Source organism: Mesitornis unicolor, unplaced genomic scaffold, assembly GCF_000695765.1.
Source record: "Mesitornis unicolor isolate BGI_N332 unplaced genomic scaffold, ASM69576v1 scaffold7945, whole genome shotgun sequence".
Classification (NCBI taxonomy): Eukaryota; Metazoa; Chordata; class Aves; order Mesitornithiformes; family Mesitornithidae; genus Mesitornis; species Mesitornis unicolor.
In genome coordinates, this window is record NW_010183389.1 from 17,745 (window position 1) to 35,386 (window position 17,642).

The window sequence follows — 17,642 nt, forward strand, 5'->3', positions numbered from 1 at the left end:
GGTGCGGGGTGGTGCTGGTGCCTGGGAACGGCTCGACTTTGCCCGCATGGTCTTGCTCCCCCAGCCCAAGTCAGGGACACATTACATGAAATGTCTGGGGGGTTTTTCTCGCTGTGAGGTGTAGGGGCATTGCTGTTGACAGCCAGAGGCTGCTGCTCTGGGCCAGTCTCGGGAGAGGACATGGAAGCACCCTGCTCCCTTCACTGTGACGCTCTGGGTGTCATGGTCCAGATCGCCACTGTGGGCCACGTGCCTCTCCCACCTCCTCTACTTGTTTTAAATACGGGATAGTACATATTAAGCGTCTTCATTAAATATTCTCCCTGTTGCGTTTGCTTCGTGTGCCTAACTAGGGGGAAGCAGCTTGTTCAAGTTCCCTCAAGCAGGCTGCTCAAGGCACCCCAGGGCAGCAGCAGATCAAACTTCATTATTGTTTGTTGGTGCCGTGTAGTTACTTAATCTGATGCATGAGACACCAAAATGGAGGTGGTATGTGGTCTTCTGACCCTTTTTTAATCTTTTATTGAGGATTCTAAAGAGATAGTCGTGCATGTGAGTCCCCACAAAGTGCTTAATTTCTAAGCATTAAATTCTAAGGCCATTACTAGCCTCAAGTTGTGCCAGGGGAGGTTTAGGTTGGATATCAGGAGGAATTTTTTTACTAAATGGGTTGTCAAGCACTGGAACAGACTGCCCAGAGAGGTGGTTGAATCGCCATACCTGGAGGTGTGCAAAAGACATGTAGTTGTCTTGCTTAGGGACATGGTCTCATGGCAGACTTAAGGCTAGGTTGATGGTTGGATTTGATCTTAAAGGTATTTTCCAACCAAACCCTTTTGGTGAAGAAAATTTTTCTAATATTCAATCTAAACCTGCTATGATGCAACTTGACACTGTCCTCTTGTCCTATCACTTGTTACTTGGGAGAAGAGATGGACCCCCACCTTGCTATAACTTCCTTTCAGATAGCTGTAGAGAGCAATAAGATGCTCTGAGCCTTCTGTTCTCCAGGTTAAACAACCTCATGTCCCTTAGTCGCTCCTCATAAGACATGGTCTAGGCCCTTCACCAGCTTCATTGCGCTTATTTGGACCCACTCCAACACCTCAGCATCTTTATTGAAGGGAGGAGCCTGAAACTAAACACAGAATTGAAGGTGCATCCTCACCAGTGCTGAGTACAGGGGGACAATCAGTTACCTGGTCTTGCCGGCCACCTGGAACACACTGCCAGCTCAGTTCTAGGTTAGATTCTAGAGCAAGGTCTAGATAATGTTCTAGCTTGCTCCAGTTCTGAGTGGGTTCTATGTAACTTAGGTTCTACAGGAGGTTCTAGCTCGATTTTTTGTTCTTGTTGTTCTAGATTGGTTTCCAGGTCATTGGATGCTTCCAGAGTGTAATTGCGGTTTAGCTTGTTTGTTGGTTCAGGCTTCCTTGCTGCTTTAGGACTGCTGGTTTTGTTTGGACTGCTTCTTTGTTCTGGACATAGAGCAAGTTCTAGATTGGGTTCTAGCCCTCTCATTGGGTCTAGAGCAGGTGCTAGATTGGGTTCTAGCTCAGGTTCCGGGTCAGCATATGGTTCCAGATCAGGGTTGGGGTCTGAGGGGGTGAGGTCCTAGAATCTAGGTCTAGGGCTACTCTCCTGTTTTTGCATCTCACCAAGTTTTGTGGTACTTGCTGATGATAGCAGTCTCACTGGGATTATTTCTTTGGGGTTTTTGTAGTTTGTTTAATTGGGTTTTTTTGTGTGTTCTTTTTTTTCCTTCTTTGTGGGTCTTTTGAATTGAAGGTCATAGGATGGGGATCCTATCATCCCATAAAGTGCAGCTTTCCCAGGTTTCTAACGCACTGCCTCGTGCTGCCTCTCTGTCCACTCTTTTCTATGGGGACAAAACTGGAAGCTGGACACATGGCAAGCTGCTGTCCTTCACAGCAACTGGGTGTCATGCTCCTGCTCCAAGGATTCTTGTCAGCCTGTTCAAGAATCTTCTGTCCAAGATACTTCCCGACAAGTACATACATATTTTTAAAAATAATAATATATACAAATACAGTGTGTTACATGTGATAATTTTATCCGGTTTTGTTGTATAGTTTCCATACCAGCCACTTAACTCAGAATATGTATTCAAACCTTCACAATAAGCTTAAATCACTAAACATTTTTCTGCTATAAAAATAGCTTTATATTTCTAAGTGCTTTTTAAAATGCAATACTAGGAGCTATTCTAAGTGCTCTTTAAAATTCAACTTCAGGATCTCTTTCTTTGAAAGTTGGAAGGCTAAAGAGCATTTACCTCTGAAAAAGCAGAAATATTCAAGGGGGAAATTGTATATGTTGTTACCCTACTTTTTCCCTTTCTTTCTCCAGTGTTTTAATAAAATGAGCTAAAATGAGACTAGGTGATGGAGAAACATTTCTGCATAAACTAGTAGCGCCCACGTTCGATATGCATGTACTGTTGCTTTATAACAGTTACCAAACAAACTAATCAAAGCCAAGGAGTTGTGTAAGATAGTGTAAATGAAATCACGGTAATTTAAATGACATGTGCAATTAACTTTTGGGGCCCTGTTTTTCCGTCTCAACCTCTTGACGACCAGGCAGCCCTGTCAGTTGTTAGCTTTACCCCAACATTCAGCAGAACACAACTAACACTTTAAATTTAACTTTTTGAGCTCCCCTCTATAGACTGCTTTATGGGATTCATCTATGTTTTCGTAAACCTGATGTGCTTCAAAGTCTTGCTTTGGCCTTACAAGGGAACAACTCTTTCTGGCTGACTAGGCGGATTCTGGGACTCCTGGGAAGCAAAAAATAATGGCTATTTTTTACCTTCTTGGAACTTTTATGGGAATGTCAGCACTGCTGAAGCACCAGAGCAGGTCTGTCAGATAATTTTGGCAAATTCTCAATGTGATAACTACCATAAAATACTGTACTGGAAAGGAAAACCCATTAGGAAAACAATAGTAACTACTATACTTTTTTATATCTTATGATGCACACAATTTACCCAGAAAGTAAAATAGCATAAAAATATTCATTGGATAAGGTTTTTATCAAAGAATAAAGCAACATGGATAAAGCAAGATGGATATCAGCTGGTTTCACTATAAACTTGCATCGCTGAAAATTGTTCTCCTATACAGGCAATAAAATTTTGTTTTTCTAATTACCCCGTAAAATGCAAAAATGGGATCTCTTCTTGCAAAAGTTGAAAGGCTATCGCTTTTAATTGTCATTTGCACTGGTTGAAAATAAAAGTGCAAATTTCTGTACACTGAAACGTGCATGCACACACTGTGCTCTGTGCATTGTCTGTTTTATGTCCAGCCTCTGGATATTGTCAGATAAAAGAACATTTTTATTTCGCGAAGGAGGTGCTCTTAAAAAGCAACAAAGCACACCAGACAAGGGAGAAATAGTAAGTTAATCTGCCGTAAAGCAGGACATGAAAATGTGTTTCTCCTCATATCTGCAAAAGTTAGTGAAGCAAAATACTTTAAATAATGAAAATTCAAAAGCCAGTCCCCTTATTCTCCCAATGATTTGACTGGTTTAGGAATAGAAACTTTTCCACAATAGCAATACAGTTCTTCTTAGTCACTTTTAATTTTTTAGCTATTAGGGTTCTTTTTCAACTTTTTTATTTCTGAAAAAGCAAGTCTAAAAATGCGCATTTCATCAAATGGAAGCAGTGAGATCTTTATCATCCCATGACCCCCAAATCTGGGCACCAGTAAAATGTTTTGAAAGACTGGCGGTGGACTCATGGTAAAGGCAACACGTATAGACCTATTTTGCACCACAGCACTATCTGGCATCTGTCACACTGTAAAAATATGAAATAATTATCACAGAGAAGCAACATTGCTTTTGCCTCTGGTGGTGTTTATGTTGTCTAAGGCATCACCACTTCGGAAGATAATTTTTTACAATGAGGGTCGTGAGGCACTGCAAAAGGTTGCCCAGAGACGTGGAAGATGCTCCAGTCCCTGGAAACATTCAAGGTCAGGTTGAATGGGGGTCTGAGCAACCTGATCTACTAGAACATGTCCTGCTCATTGCAGGGGGATGACCTTTAAGGGTCCCTTCCAACCCAAACCATTCTGTGTTTCTGTGTTTAAGTCTGAATGGCTCAGAGTTCACCGAACCCAATTTCTTTATGCCTGCTCAGCTTGTGGTTCAACACACTGCGACTTTCACCTCGGCGTGGAAAGCCCTGGCCTTGCTGTTGCTCGCTGAAATTTGGAGCGTCACTCCCACAGAAGTCGAGGGGATGAACCACGGGAGCGAAGCCACGGGGCTGCAAAACCCTTTGTGGTGCAGACAGGAGCACACCGGCCCACGGTGCATTGGGGAGGCAGATGCTGGGCAGCATGGTGTGTATGCAAAGCAGCTCCCCAGCAATGACCTGACAAGCGAAACCACCGTGAGGCCTCCAGACCACTGCCATAGGCCTTACACCCCGAGTCACATGCTGAGATCTGTGCCACGAAGCAGTCGTGTGCTTGCTTTGGTCTTGCTGAAGGTGAAGGGAACTAAAGACATATTCAAAGTCCAGCATGTACTCCTGTGCCTGGGACGCATGGCCATCGTGGTGTCCTGCTGCAGGGAGGCACATTTCTGTCACACAACAGCTTTGAGATGGCAGCAATTGAGGCAAAGGCTCACAATCCTTGCTGCTGCATTTCAGCTGTATTTGGAAAGCACATATTTCTATCTGAGCATGTGTTCAGGTTTGCAACTGCACAGCCACTGCTCCAAAGCTCCCAAATTTTCAAAGAGCTACATGGGGATTTATCCAGCCAAATCCCATTACAATCAATGGGGGCCGGGTGAATAATTACACTGCAGTGCTTTGTAAATACCGGGGAAGGTTGCCAGTTATTGCTGATTACGATGCTGACTTTTTGTAGATATAGATCCACGCGTCTCTTGAGAGCTGCACTTAGACCACCAGGTTATTTCGCATATTGGTCTAGTTGCCGTGTTTACCGTGCGTACCACTTCAAAGAACCGAGGTTGATGACTTCTGGTCCACTGTGTTAGCGGCCAGTCTCCTCTCCATCTCCTGTTGTTTCCTTTCACAAGCCGAGTAACAAAAAAATGGTGGTGTAAATAGAAGCCCAACAAAGAGGTCTGTTGAGCCTGTAATGCTCCCCTGAAAGGCGGCTGTCTGGGGAATGAATGGAGCAGGCTCAGCCTAGCAGGAGCGGGGAAATAGATGACTTGGCATCGGGGAGTAGCAGCCAGCAGGGTGCATATGCCTAGTGTAGCGGCAGATAATGGTTAAGCTAGTCGGTTGAAGGGCTAAATGAGAGGACATTGTCTAACCCTGTAACCGTAACTAAATTGTAACCTGAAAAGAGTTTATAAACATCTGGCCGCTCGCCCATCTCTGAAGCTTAACAGCTAAATCTGAGGTGCAGAGTTTTTTTAAGGAGGCGGTTGAAATTATTAGCTGGAAGTATTACCGTCTTAAGCAGATTAATTGCATTTCAGGATCGTGGAGTTTATTAAATTGTGGTTTGAGCGTCTCTGCTGAGTTTTCCTGTTAAATTAGGTTTCACAAGATCAACATTTATGATTGATGCTATTTCCACTTGGAAATAGACACTCATTTGGAAACTCGTTTTGGCTTTATGACACCTTGCTGCTGATTTTATAGCTCTGCTCAGTATCCATACAGAATTCTAGTCCAGTGGTACCCCTTAACTTAGCTAATTATTATCCTCATGCCTTTATTCAGCTGCTCATCTGTTTAAACTGGAATGGAGTAGGGGACACGTCTGTGTCCTTTAATTTCTCGCACATTTAGCAGTGCAGGAGCACATTTCCCTGTACAGGCCTATTTTATTTTAATATTGCTATTCAATGACAAAGAAAAGCATATACTGGTTGGACTAATAAGCATATGACCTCCTCTGCAGACCAGCTTTTCAATCTTTTTATAGCTCCCATTATTAATAGGGCAGCATCTATGTGCTCTGCATTTGTGTTGCAAATACTTACAATAGTTGGAATCATTTTCTAATTACTTAAACAATGCAGTCTAGCAGCACCAATTGAAATTCCTGTAGGCTACAGGCTTGCTAATTGTTTCCTTTAGTAAACCTAATTTATAGGGCTGCGCAAATAGTTGCTGGGTTTAAAGTATTTTGGCAGCTGAACTGAAGAGAAAAAATGTTATGGACTGAATGGAAACTTCATTTCTTTAGAATTGTCAGCACAGCGACAAGAATTAATTTGGGGTTATAGAAACATTTTTTAACACCTGGCAAACTGTTTCATTTGGTTTTCAGGTACATTTAATAAAAGCAAAGGACTGGACCATAAACATGAGAGGGAAGCAGTCCCAGCTCTCCCATTTTATCCACTGGTTGAGTGAGTAGGGTGATTTACCTGGGACGTTAACAACTTAAATTCAGGACTCCAAGCTGCTTCAAGCTTTTCATAAGGTTTGCCTAATGCTCAGATGAAAGTCCTAACACTGGCAATGAAGTATTCTGGCATGGAGCTCTGTTTCTTTCCTAGGATGCCTAGGTTAAAATGCCTAGATTTCCTAGGATGCCTAGGTTAAAAATAAGCCCAGTGGATCAAGCCAGCAAAATCAGAATTTGTGGGTCAGTTTTCTTGTGCTGGATCCTCTCTGTTTATGAGCTGACTTGGGGCCATGGCACATATCTGCAGTGGCAAGAGAGGAGCTGGGGATCAGAAATGGGCTCTGACCCCTCTACTTCATGTTCCCCACTGCTGTGCAAAGTGAGCATCCTGGCCATCAGGCCATAGGCTTATTCTTTATCTGATTTATTCTATAATTTTATACAATTTGGAAAAGCCGCAGTAGTGAAAGTTGAGAGTAAAACACCCAGCATACTCCCCATTCAAGCCTGTAGCTACCAAATTCTCTGGTTCCTGATTGAGCTCTTGAACTGAAGTGGGACAAGGAGACCAGAGGGGAGGGGAGGGCAGATTGAAACCTGGATCTCCCAGGTGTTTGCCCTCTTGTCTCACAGATCTATTTGAGCATGCATGAGCGAGTATGGATAATGCCAGTAACTGTGCAAGTCAGCTACCAACACTGGAATATTTAATTTTAGAAATGTCTGCCTCCAACCTTGGAAATGAAAAGGAAACAGCACTAGGTGAGTTTTTTGCTCAAATTGCTGTCAATACTGTAACTTTTATAATATTTTTGAATAGGCTTTTGCTCTGGAAAATCTCTAAGCAATGTTGTACGCTTTGCTTGGGGAAACCTGTTAAAAAATGAAGTGCAACAACTCGCAAAATACTATTTCTGTTGTTTTCTAGGATTTTTACTGGCTCTGGAGTAAAACCAGCTACTAACAAGGTCTTATTTTTAAGTCTTTCTGAAGACTATGCATTTTTATAGTCCTCAGATTTTCTTCCTGTTCTTTAACGTACTTACATTTTAGCATTCTCAAGTAAGAACCTTTGTTCTTTCTTCCCTCTGTTTTTCTTGGAACCAAATAAGATTGACTCAAAAACATCTCTGCTGTGTCTTTGTTGCTTTACTCTGAATGCCTCCAGAGGAAAGCAAAATACAAAAAGAAGGCACTTTTCTAGGCAGAGGCACAAGTGTATGCAAACTTTGGTCATTCATGTTCTCAAGGTCAAGTCTAGCAAATCTAACTCTTCCCAAAGATGAATGTTTTCTCCTCCTCTCCTTGCTTTCCTCCCCAGCTACAACCTCCCTATTAGCTGTAGCATTTATACAATAACATTTATACCATAACACTGAGAATGAATGTGAAACATTGAACTAACTGTTCCCTTCTGGGGTTAAGCTAGCAGCAGATGACTGGAGGGCTGCACAAGCCCCTGCCCCAAATTGGGGGGTTTGCTGTGACCTGTTGTATCCTTATCTCTAAAGATAAGGTTGAAGAACCAGCCCTCCTCCTTCCCAGGGATCTGTGTTCTTATCTCTAGTCATTGCTCACCAACACTTTTATCTGTCAAAACCCTCTCTGCTGCCCCAGCAACGCACATCCAGGCCCTTTTCTAGCGGACATAAGCTTCCTGTCACCTCCTGATGACGAGTGCTTCCACCATTTCCAGCTGTCAGACTTTCAGCATCTGCTCCACACGTCACCATGACTTTGCTGCACTTCGGGCAGCTTTGCCAGTTGCCTGAGGCTATACAGTGAGAATGACTTCATCCTGACCACAGTCACTTGTCCTGCTCTATACGTGCTGAAACAGTGACAGTCGGGGTTGCTGCTTTCTCTTCCAGATAGTCCCTCCTATTTCATTTATATACAAACACATGTTTTATTCAGACTTGGTCAGCTATTGCATTAATGCTATTTCAGAGCAGAGGCTTCAGGAGGGTTCCATTAAATCTATTCAAAATGCTTCTTTTCTAATTGGAGTTTGAGCAGGAGTGGCTCTTGTGCATTGCTGGTGTCCCTAATATATGTCTAGCATGACATTTAGAAAACGAATACTCTTACAGAGGCAGACTTTTCAAAAGTAGTCAATACTGGATTTACTCTGCTTCTGTTAATGTATATGGAATTATACTGCTGATTTCCCTAGGACCGGCCCTGGGCCATCATTTCACACTTCATAAAGTCTACCTAGAATGTGTGTTGGTACCAAATTCCTTGGAAAATCTTGTCCTCTTACTTTTTTAAAGCTCTGTTTCTGCACCATCCCTTCAGTAGTGTGTCAGAAAAGGAATCCATCAGCCGGATGAGAATCTCCCGTTGAAGCAGATTATTCCATTACAGTATTCACCAGCACCTTCTTCTTATCTCTCTTTTCGAGTGCTGCTGTCTGTAAAGTTTTCCACAAGCTCTTCTAGATCCCGTTTTCTCCTTGAGAGGATCAAAGATAGGATGAGTGAGGGAGACAGGCAAGCAGGAGGGGAGCCCAGCTGGCAAATACAAGAAGTCTGGGCCTTGGGTGTTCAGCCTTATCAAGATTGCTGAAAGGGTGTCTTTTTCATCCCCAAGGTCCACATGTGCTGAGCCTTGGCTTGCAGATGGTCATTAAATTGCCATCTGAAGGTGTTTTCTCATGAAGGTAGACCCAGCTTTAGAATTCCCAGTCTCTCCCAGTAAGTCATTTATCCTGGTCAAATGATGGAGCAAAAGGCTTAAGACAATTTTAACATTTCACATGTGTGGGACAGATTATGATACTACAACTTGCTAATATTTTCAGCAGCATAGATCCCTTTTCCAAAATCCCTGGGTGCCAAGTGCATTAAGCTAAGGATATACGTTTTGCAGCCAAATTTTTAAATATATGTGGGTACCTCAAGCAACACATAAGCATCTGTAAGCATCTAACAGCATTTTAAATACGCCTTCTTGCACAGCTTCCAACAAAATTAATTTTTCATCCTTTTGTTGTGTAAATGACTTAAAAATCAAAACTAAAGAACACTTTGGAAATTGAGTTTATGCTTTAGTTTCATAGAGTCTTTTGAAAATCCATACTTTATTTAAAAATCTGTGTTATAGGGGGTGGAAAAAACACCAAACACCATTCATATCAGTGGGATGATTGCTGTGCTATGGATCGCAGAATGTAAATGAGAACACTGAAAATTTTTCCCATATTGAAGAATTCAGCATCTGAAGGAAACAAAGAGGCTGTCTGAGGCTCTATAAGATTATCTTCAATTAATTTTCTTCCTTTGTTGGAAACAAATTATTAAACCTCCTAATTCTTAAAATCCAGTATGTTTTCTGATGATTTTTTGAGGGAGGGAGTTGCTCTAGTTTCTGAAACTCTACCTTTCAAAGATCTTTTGCCTTCCCTATTACAATTAAGCTATTGTTTGGCTTAGGCGAGCGGCCTGACTTGATTCAGGTTTGTGGCTCGGAGTAAACCGCAGTGATTAATAGCTCTGTGTGTGCCTAATGATGTGAGCCCTGCGGCCACTGAAGCACCTGTCTCGGGGTGCAAGCAGCCAGGGTTCGCTATTGTGCGTGGCTGGAGATTCACATGACAAAAACGGCAATTTGACAATGTTGGGGATTTGAAGCAAGAGAATAATGCGGGGAAATTGCCAGGGAAGGATTAGTTATCTCTTGCTTGATAAAGGCAGGTATCAATGGGAAGCTCTTAAATTGCCCTGCCATAGTGGTTCCATATGGAAGGTTTAATGCCTAATGAAGACTGCCAGGGTTAAGCTCTGAAAACAAAGATCTGGCAAGTTTAAAGTGTGCTTAAATTAGCATTTCTGCTACCCTTTCAGGTTGCTCCTAAACCTGTGAGTTGCTGCTGGTTTTGGCTGTGCCTCTAATGACAACCTGTTGTGCCCAAATAGAAAAACCTCCTTGATTTAGCACCACCTTTGTGGATTGAAAATTACTCCAAAAGGATCATCTGCAGCATTTGGGTTTTGAGAAAGAGCTGCATGAATAGTACTGCTTTACTGTGGGTCTTAGAAGGTATTTATGCTCTTTCTTGTGTCTGTTCTGTAAGACAGTGGCCATACCTCCTAACTTGTGCTGGTCTTTTTGGAGGGACAGCTTCTCTGTGTGTGTGCAGTCCTTGGTTTTGAAGTTTGCTCCATCAGCCATGGCTTTCTGCGTTGGTTGGTGTTTTGGATCGGTCACGAGAGGGATGGGCTGGCTGTCTGATGGCTGAGGTGCTCCTCCTGGCTGGGTGACAGGCTTTCTGGCCAACCTGGGCCAACTGGCTCTAACTCCAATGGGGGATAGCGGCTAATATTTTCCAAGGCATCATCTAGGTGATTTAGGAGCCCACGGCTCACCCTGAAGTGGGTTGGATGCATTTGGAAAATGTTACCCTGTTAAACTCACCTCAAAGGGATATAGCATGGGCTAATTTATGTTTGCAAGACAGCTTTTGGGGTCTTGGATTCCTGTAATGTGAAGATCTTGCACTCTTTTCTTCACACAGAGGCAAACAAGATCCATTCCTGTGGTTGTTTCATCAGACAGGCAGGCTGTACTGCAGCTACGTCTGCTGATAAGGAAGCAACTTCTAGATAAATCATACAGGCATGTCTCTGAAGCCTGGAAAGAAGAACTTCTGGCTCCAGTAACAAAACCCTGGGCTGCCTGACCTAACGAAGGCTGCCTACTGCTCTGATAGCAATCAATCCATCGCCCTTCCTCTGGCATTGCCAACCGTGGGTACATCTGAAGGGCTTGTGGGGCTGGTAGGTTTGGCAAGGATAGCAGCAGGCAGCTAAAAAGGGGCTGTAAGGGGGTTGCTTATACCCCAGCAGGTACCTGGGGGACGTTGAGGCAGTCCCTTCTTGAGTCACCGTGGCTTTGCTCTTGGCTGATGCCCTCAATGGCTGAAGAGAGGTAGGGACACATCTGGAACAAGGTTGATAGAGGTGCACCAGGAGCACAAGGTTACAACAGCAGGGCTGGGATGTGCAGTAGATCTGGCCATGCAAGTAAAGCTGTGCTTTATCTATCTTTATCTTCATGCTCACTATATTCTTTAAATATCCATATATTCTCCTGCTGCAGAATAGGAATAGTGGCCATGCCCGAGGCAACCAGCATGTGTCTGTGGTGCTCCTTGTGGCATCCAACCGCCCTCCTGTCCTTGCAGAAAATCATTAATTAAATTTAAATGCCTCTCGCTGAATTTCCCGCATGGGTCTTTTTATGTCTTAAGCTGGTCATTAGGATTTTTGTGGCTTGTGTGTAGTTATACTGCATGAGTTCTTTAATAAATCCTACTGAGGGCGAAAGTGGCTGTATGAGGGGGCGAAAGAGGGGCTGAGTGGCTTCTCTGTGGGTGTCTGAGGTGAATGAGAAGTGAGGGAGAAAGGAAGGGATTAAGAAGTAATTAAAGGATAGGGAGATTGATAAATAAGGAAGAAAGGAAAAGACTGTGAGGAATATTACTGATGGGTTTTAAATTTGAACTTGGGCAGTCATTTTTTTTACACGCTGAGGGGGAAGCAGAAGTTGGAGGCAGACTTGGTTGCTATTATGCTTTCAAATTATAATCTAAGTGCTGCCTTGATTGTACACCATTCTGATTGCTGTGGTCTAGTGATTAGAGCATAAAACTTGGAGACAAAAAATGTGCTGCTTTTCATGACTGTAAAGGACTTGCTGGGTGGTTTTGAATGAGTTATTTCACTTCACTGTGCCTCATTTTCCTGATCTGAAAAATAGGGATATTAATGCCTATTTTTGCGAAGGCAGTCTGAGAAACTTAAATGGAAACTTCTGTATAAATGTCAAGTATCATTATTATTATTCTTAAACTAATCCATTGTAGTCAACTGCTTTTATAGTTTTTATGAAAGCAAATACAATGGGAGCTACATAATTGGCTGCCTAACAATGTTGTTTTAATTACAAGAAGACAAAAAGTGTCTGAAAAATGCAGCAGTGGGTTGTCTTTTTTCATCAGTTGGAAAAAAAATAAATTCTGTTAGAACTGAATCATACCATACCAGGTAATAAAGTTACTCTGAAGTATATGTGACACACTGATCAGTGGTAACAAGCTCAGATAATTTGTTCTTATGTGTTTGGTTAACTATTTGCCTGGCACAGACGAAGATTTTTCAGTTATTGTTGAACGAGTAAATGTGAAAAATTTATGTGTTTACTACTTCGCCAGCATCTGGGAGGTGAAGTTTCCTTAGGCTGCGACTTTAAAATCTGAATTTTCAGCTGAATGGTTTGCAATGTCTGGTTTATAAACCTTTGGAAAACACTGACTGAAACCTGTGGTTAGGAAAATATGACCCATCCTTTGAACACAGTGCTGTTAGAACAAGGTAATGGGACTAAACTGGGAAAACGTGAGTCCCATTACTCTTCATATTTGCCTAAATCGTGTTTATCTGAAAGGTAACCCTGCTTCTGCCGGTTCCCCCTGAGGCTGGGCAGCCCCAGTGACTCAGCTGTATCAGTAGGGGTGCGCTGTGTGGAAGGATGCTCTTAATCCAGGATGCTGATTATACCACTAAACTTAAATGTTTGCTGGGCTAGTTTCTTCTTATTTTCCTCAATTTCTCCTGAGAGGAACAGGACTTTGCTGGTGCAACAGTGTTTATCTTGTGATGGAGGAAGGGGAATGTTTGGTTGGGTTTTTTTTGAGACAGAGCCCTGTTGGTCGTAGGTAACGTGTCTTCATACACTGAGTGATTTGGGAAAAACCTTACATAGTCTTGGCCTTATCATGACCCCAGAGTGAGCAACTTGTGACCTGTCTGTCCTCATCAGCGTCAGTACTGCTGCTTTCCAGGACAGCCCAATTAAGAGAATTTTCTGGTTGCTGAAGGAGGACTCAGTACCTGTAAGGCAGGCGGAGCGAAGCAATCCTGGCTCTTCATTTTTGGTCCCCAGAGACTGCATCGCAACCACTGCCTCTTCAAAGTGTCCTCCTCCACCAGACAGCACAACTCCATTCTCTGTAGGCTCATCATCAGCCAGCTCCCCTTTATCTGAAAGCTTGATCCCCCTAAAACCAGAGCTGTTCTGGATCAGGTATTATGTTGTATGCTGAGTGAGATGGGTAGAGCAATGCCACATCTGGATGCCGGTGGGTCTATCAGATGATGGATGTAGTGCTGGTATTAAAATAATCATGCCGTAGCACGAAAATACACAAGTTTGTTCCCTGGGAAGCCAGATCCGTTCGGAAGAAAAGTTTTAATGATGTTAAAGAGCCAGTTTGGAATGGGATTTTTTCATTGTTTTTTAAATTATTATTATACTTTTGAGGATATCGGTGTTTTTGCTTGATCAGAGTCTTACTCTTGTTTGTACCAGGTGTAGTGACTGTATCAAGACTTTGGCAGAGGGTGAACAATTCTTTTTTTCATAAGACAAATGTTGAATCTTTACATTTTATCATTTTACTCTCTTGGTGAAGAAAACCCACACTAAACATGTCACATTAACAAGCTTTTTTTACTTAAAAAAAAGAGATCTCATGTTGGATGTACATCCTGTCTGCAAATGGTTAGCATAAAATGTTGTTCTTGGGAATATCGGGGCTGCTCATCCTCTCAGTTGAAGCCAAGAGGAATTTGTTACGCGTGACAGCACTGGGAAGCAAGACTATTTTTCAGGATAAGTACAATAAAATTCTAGCAGGTAATGCTTTTCACCAGAAAAACATTTGTAAGAAAAATGCTGGAAAACATTAATCTAGTTACACTACTAGGTAGGTTTTATTTTCTTTCTCAGTACGAATAGTGAGTGTACATACACACAAAGGCATGCCTTGCTCTGAATTGCTAGTTGCAAATAGGATTTTTCTGTCTACTTGTGCGCTCCTCAACACGTCTTTTTTCAAGTGTAAGAAATGGGTAAATGGATTTGACTTTTAAGCAAATGGTCTCATTGCAATCCCACATCACCAAAACGCGGAGTCCTCTGAGAAGATGAGATGAAAATGCAGGTGGTCGAACAAAGGAGCCCCAGAAAACTCATCATCTTGAAGAGCTCAACAGATATGTATTAAAATGAGTTGACCGAACCTCAGTCCCCTGCCTCATGGGTTCATCTCTGGGGAAATGAGGTCCGCTATGGTTTTTCTGGTCGCAGCACGAGATGCTTCCTCGTGCTTCTCTACCACGGGCCAAATCCTGCTTTGCCATGACAAAGCCCAGTTGGACGGCTTTCTGCCAGTGCTCCCAAAATAAAGTGAATACAGACCAAGACAGTGGGTAAACTATGATGTAAAGTTTATATACAAGAATATAACATTTATCTGGAGTATTTACAAGGTTAATTAAAGCAATATTTTACAACTCTTTCAGGTTAACCACTAGGTATATTACAGTTAGGCTACAGATGGTTTAATTTGCAAAATAATAAAATAAAAAAAAAAAGTGGCACTCAGATCAACCAGCTCCAAAACTTTTTGGTTTTGATCTGAGAGAGAAGGGCTCAGACTTGTGGAAAAATAAAATGTGAGAATGGTTAATATACTCTTACTGGTGCCTATGTATCACATGCAAGAGTCGTAACATGACCTTTATAGCGTTAATATAGATGGCAAGCCGTTTCACCTCGGTGAAAGAGTCGCACCCCCTGCGACAGGCGAGTCGCATGCGTGGCTGTCTTCCTCTGCATCTCCTCCTTTTGCACCACAGACATGCACGTATACAGAGAAGCAGCGATATAAACCAACCAGCATTACCAGGGAAAAACAAACCTCAGACCAAAGTCACGTTTGCAACCATATTTTAAAAAAAAAAAAAAGCTTTAAGCGAGATACTTTAATACTTCCCAAAAAATAATCATGATTTTATTATTATTATTATTATTATTACATTTTAACCTATGTACAAAAACAGAGGGTTCCCTCCCCTCTCGGTTGCCATGTCTCGTGCCCGTGGCATCTCGAGGCTTAGAGGGGCCGAAGCAAGAAGGTGCGGGAGGCCCGGAGAGCTCGGGACGGAGGTGGCCGCAACCGAAGCCACTAACACTGCAGTTTGCGGATGCTGCGGGAGAAGCGCTTGAAAGCCCGCTGCCCTTTCTGCCACCGCTTCAGCGAGGTGATCACCAGTTCCCCTGCCTGCTTTTGCCCCATCACCAAGTAGGGGACGTTGATGTCGTTCATCTCGTCGCAGGTACACTGCAGGCCACCTTTGAGCCAGAGCACGATCTTCCTCAGATCCCTTTCCGTCAGCCCATTCAGCTTGTAGATGGTTTTGCTCTTTGTTTCGGGGGTGATCTTGGTATCCCCATTGATGTAGGCAATCTCCTTCACTTTTATCTTCAAGGCTAATAGAGAGCGGGGAGGGGGAAGAGGGGAGAGGGAGAGAGATTGAGAGGTTTTTTCCCATTAGTGCACATAAAGAGGACCTGGGGAGGGAGGTGCTCTATTGCTAATTAAACTGTCAGGGCTGACAGAAGAGGCAGCAGGTGGCTCCATTTCTAAAGCCACAAAGGGCATGCAAGTCATTTCAGTTTGAATCAACCTTAGGGCTGAGGGTTTTTTGGGTTTCTTTTCTCCTCTTCCCCCTCCCCCTCCTTTTTTCCTTCCTTTCTAAATTAATATTTTCTCCGGCTTTTCTCCTGTTTGCAAACAGAGAGCGGGCAGGTTTGCTACGTTAAGCAGCGCTCAGGTTTTTGCTGGGAAAACAGAGTTTTTCTGAAACTGGAGTTTGAAGGGGAGGTGGGGAGGCAAAGTACCTAGACCTCATCTGAAACCTGATCTCTGCCGCGGCCGAAAACTTCTAAACTTAATTTATTAGGCTGGAGAGGATTTTAGGCAAACCTGTAAGGAAATGATATTTCACATGCATTGTTTTTTTGAAAGAATAGATCCTATGGAGGGCAAATTGGTCCAACAGCTGCATTCGATTTGGTAAAATAACTGGGAGGGGGATACAGGGCTCTGTAAGAGTCTGTGGGGCATGTTTAGCTTTAGGAGGATTTATCTGAGTGCAATTTGCCAGGCCAAAGCTATTGGTTGTTTTAGCAATTATGTCCCACAGTCATGGTTTCAGGTTTTGGGCGGTGGATTTTTTTTCTTTTAAAGACAGAATTTTGAATTGTTGTAGATATTTATACCACAAGTCTGTTTCCAGGTATAAATATTGACCTATTATAAAAGGATTCCCCTCCTCATTCCCTTTTTCTCTTGAAATGCTAATGCGTGGATAATGTGCCGTTCAGTTGTCTGTGTCAAAGGGGCTTTCTTGTCCTCTTCTAACCCCAGATCTTCCCATTAAGTTTATATCCCCAATTGTCTGTGCATTACCTTCTCTGTCAAATGATATATAGAGCTTCATTCTTAATCTGTGGAGAAAGTCTTTCTTATGACACGTGAGATTGGTCATGCGGCTCTTTCTCATACGTCTAAATGAAGCTTTGCTCTACTTCTCCCCAGGCAATAGCCTGCATGAAAGATTCTTTTTTTTTTTTTCTTTCATTTTACTTTTTATTCAGCTTGCCGGCAACATCCACATTAAAGAGCACTACTTCGAAACAGCGAACAGAAAAGGGACTATAAAAAGGGCTACGTTTTATTTTGATGTGGATTTTTGTGTTTCACGATGGGTCCATCTGCAGATAAGACAAAGCCCTGCCTTGATTCAGGCATACCTCCCTCTCATTCCCATGGGAGTTTTACCTGCTCAACTCCCAACTTTCAACCGAGAGGGTTCTGCCTCCACTTACCAAAGTCGTTTTTGCAGAGGTTTTCCACGATGTCGTTATCGTCTTCGTTTTTGTTTTTGCAGGCATCGCAGACCTTGGGTGCTGGAAATGCAAAGGGACAGTCCCCGTCAGGCTCGGGGAGACGGGGACAGCAGGTGGCGTTGGGGACCCTTCGGGAAACGCCGGGTTTTCATGAAGGGACTGATCCTGCGCCTCCCTCCCGAAACCCCGCCGCTGTCCCAGCGCTTCAGCCTTACCTTGCGGGAGGGGGGCACGGTGTGCTTTTAAGGTCACACCTAAACCAAAAGGTTTTGTTTTGGGGTTTTTTTAGGGGCGAAAGAGTAAAGAGCGGGGGCACACGACACAGAACCCCCCAGCCCCGCGCTGCGGCGATGATTTTGCGGGGGTAGGGTGTCCCTCTGGGGACATCGCTCGACTCCGGGCTCCCGGAGCTTTTGGGAACTGCGGGTCGGTGCCCCTTCCCCGACGGTGCCTGCGATTTCCCCGGTCCCCTCAGGAAAGCCTCCCCGAGCC

General features: G+C 43.2%; 2 protein-coding genes across 2 annotated transcripts in view; both read right to left on the minus strand.

Annotated features, from left to right (window-relative positions):
* The window catches only part of RNF175 (ring finger protein 175), a 31,627-nt gene extending 16,575 nt beyond the window's left edge, over window positions 1-15,052 (minus strand). Inside the window, 3 exon segments of the mRNA XM_010184112.1 lie at window positions 1,313-1,598; window positions 13,286-13,452; window positions 14,937-15,052. Coding sequence (XP_010182414.1) covers window positions 1,313-1,598; window positions 13,286-13,452; window positions 14,937-15,052 — 569 coding nt within the window.
* Window positions 15,053-15,208: 156 nt separating this feature from the next.
* Window positions 15,209-17,642, minus strand: part of SFRP2 (secreted frizzled-related protein 2) — a gene marked incomplete at its 5' end in the record, with an annotated part of 2,654 nt that continues 220 nt past the window's right edge. The window contains 2 exons of the mRNA XM_010184113.1: window positions 15,209-15,728; window positions 17,130-17,210. Coding sequence (XP_010182415.1) covers window positions 15,424-15,728; window positions 17,130-17,210 — 386 coding nt within the window. The remainder of the gene's footprint in view (window positions 15,729-17,129; window positions 17,211-17,642) is intronic.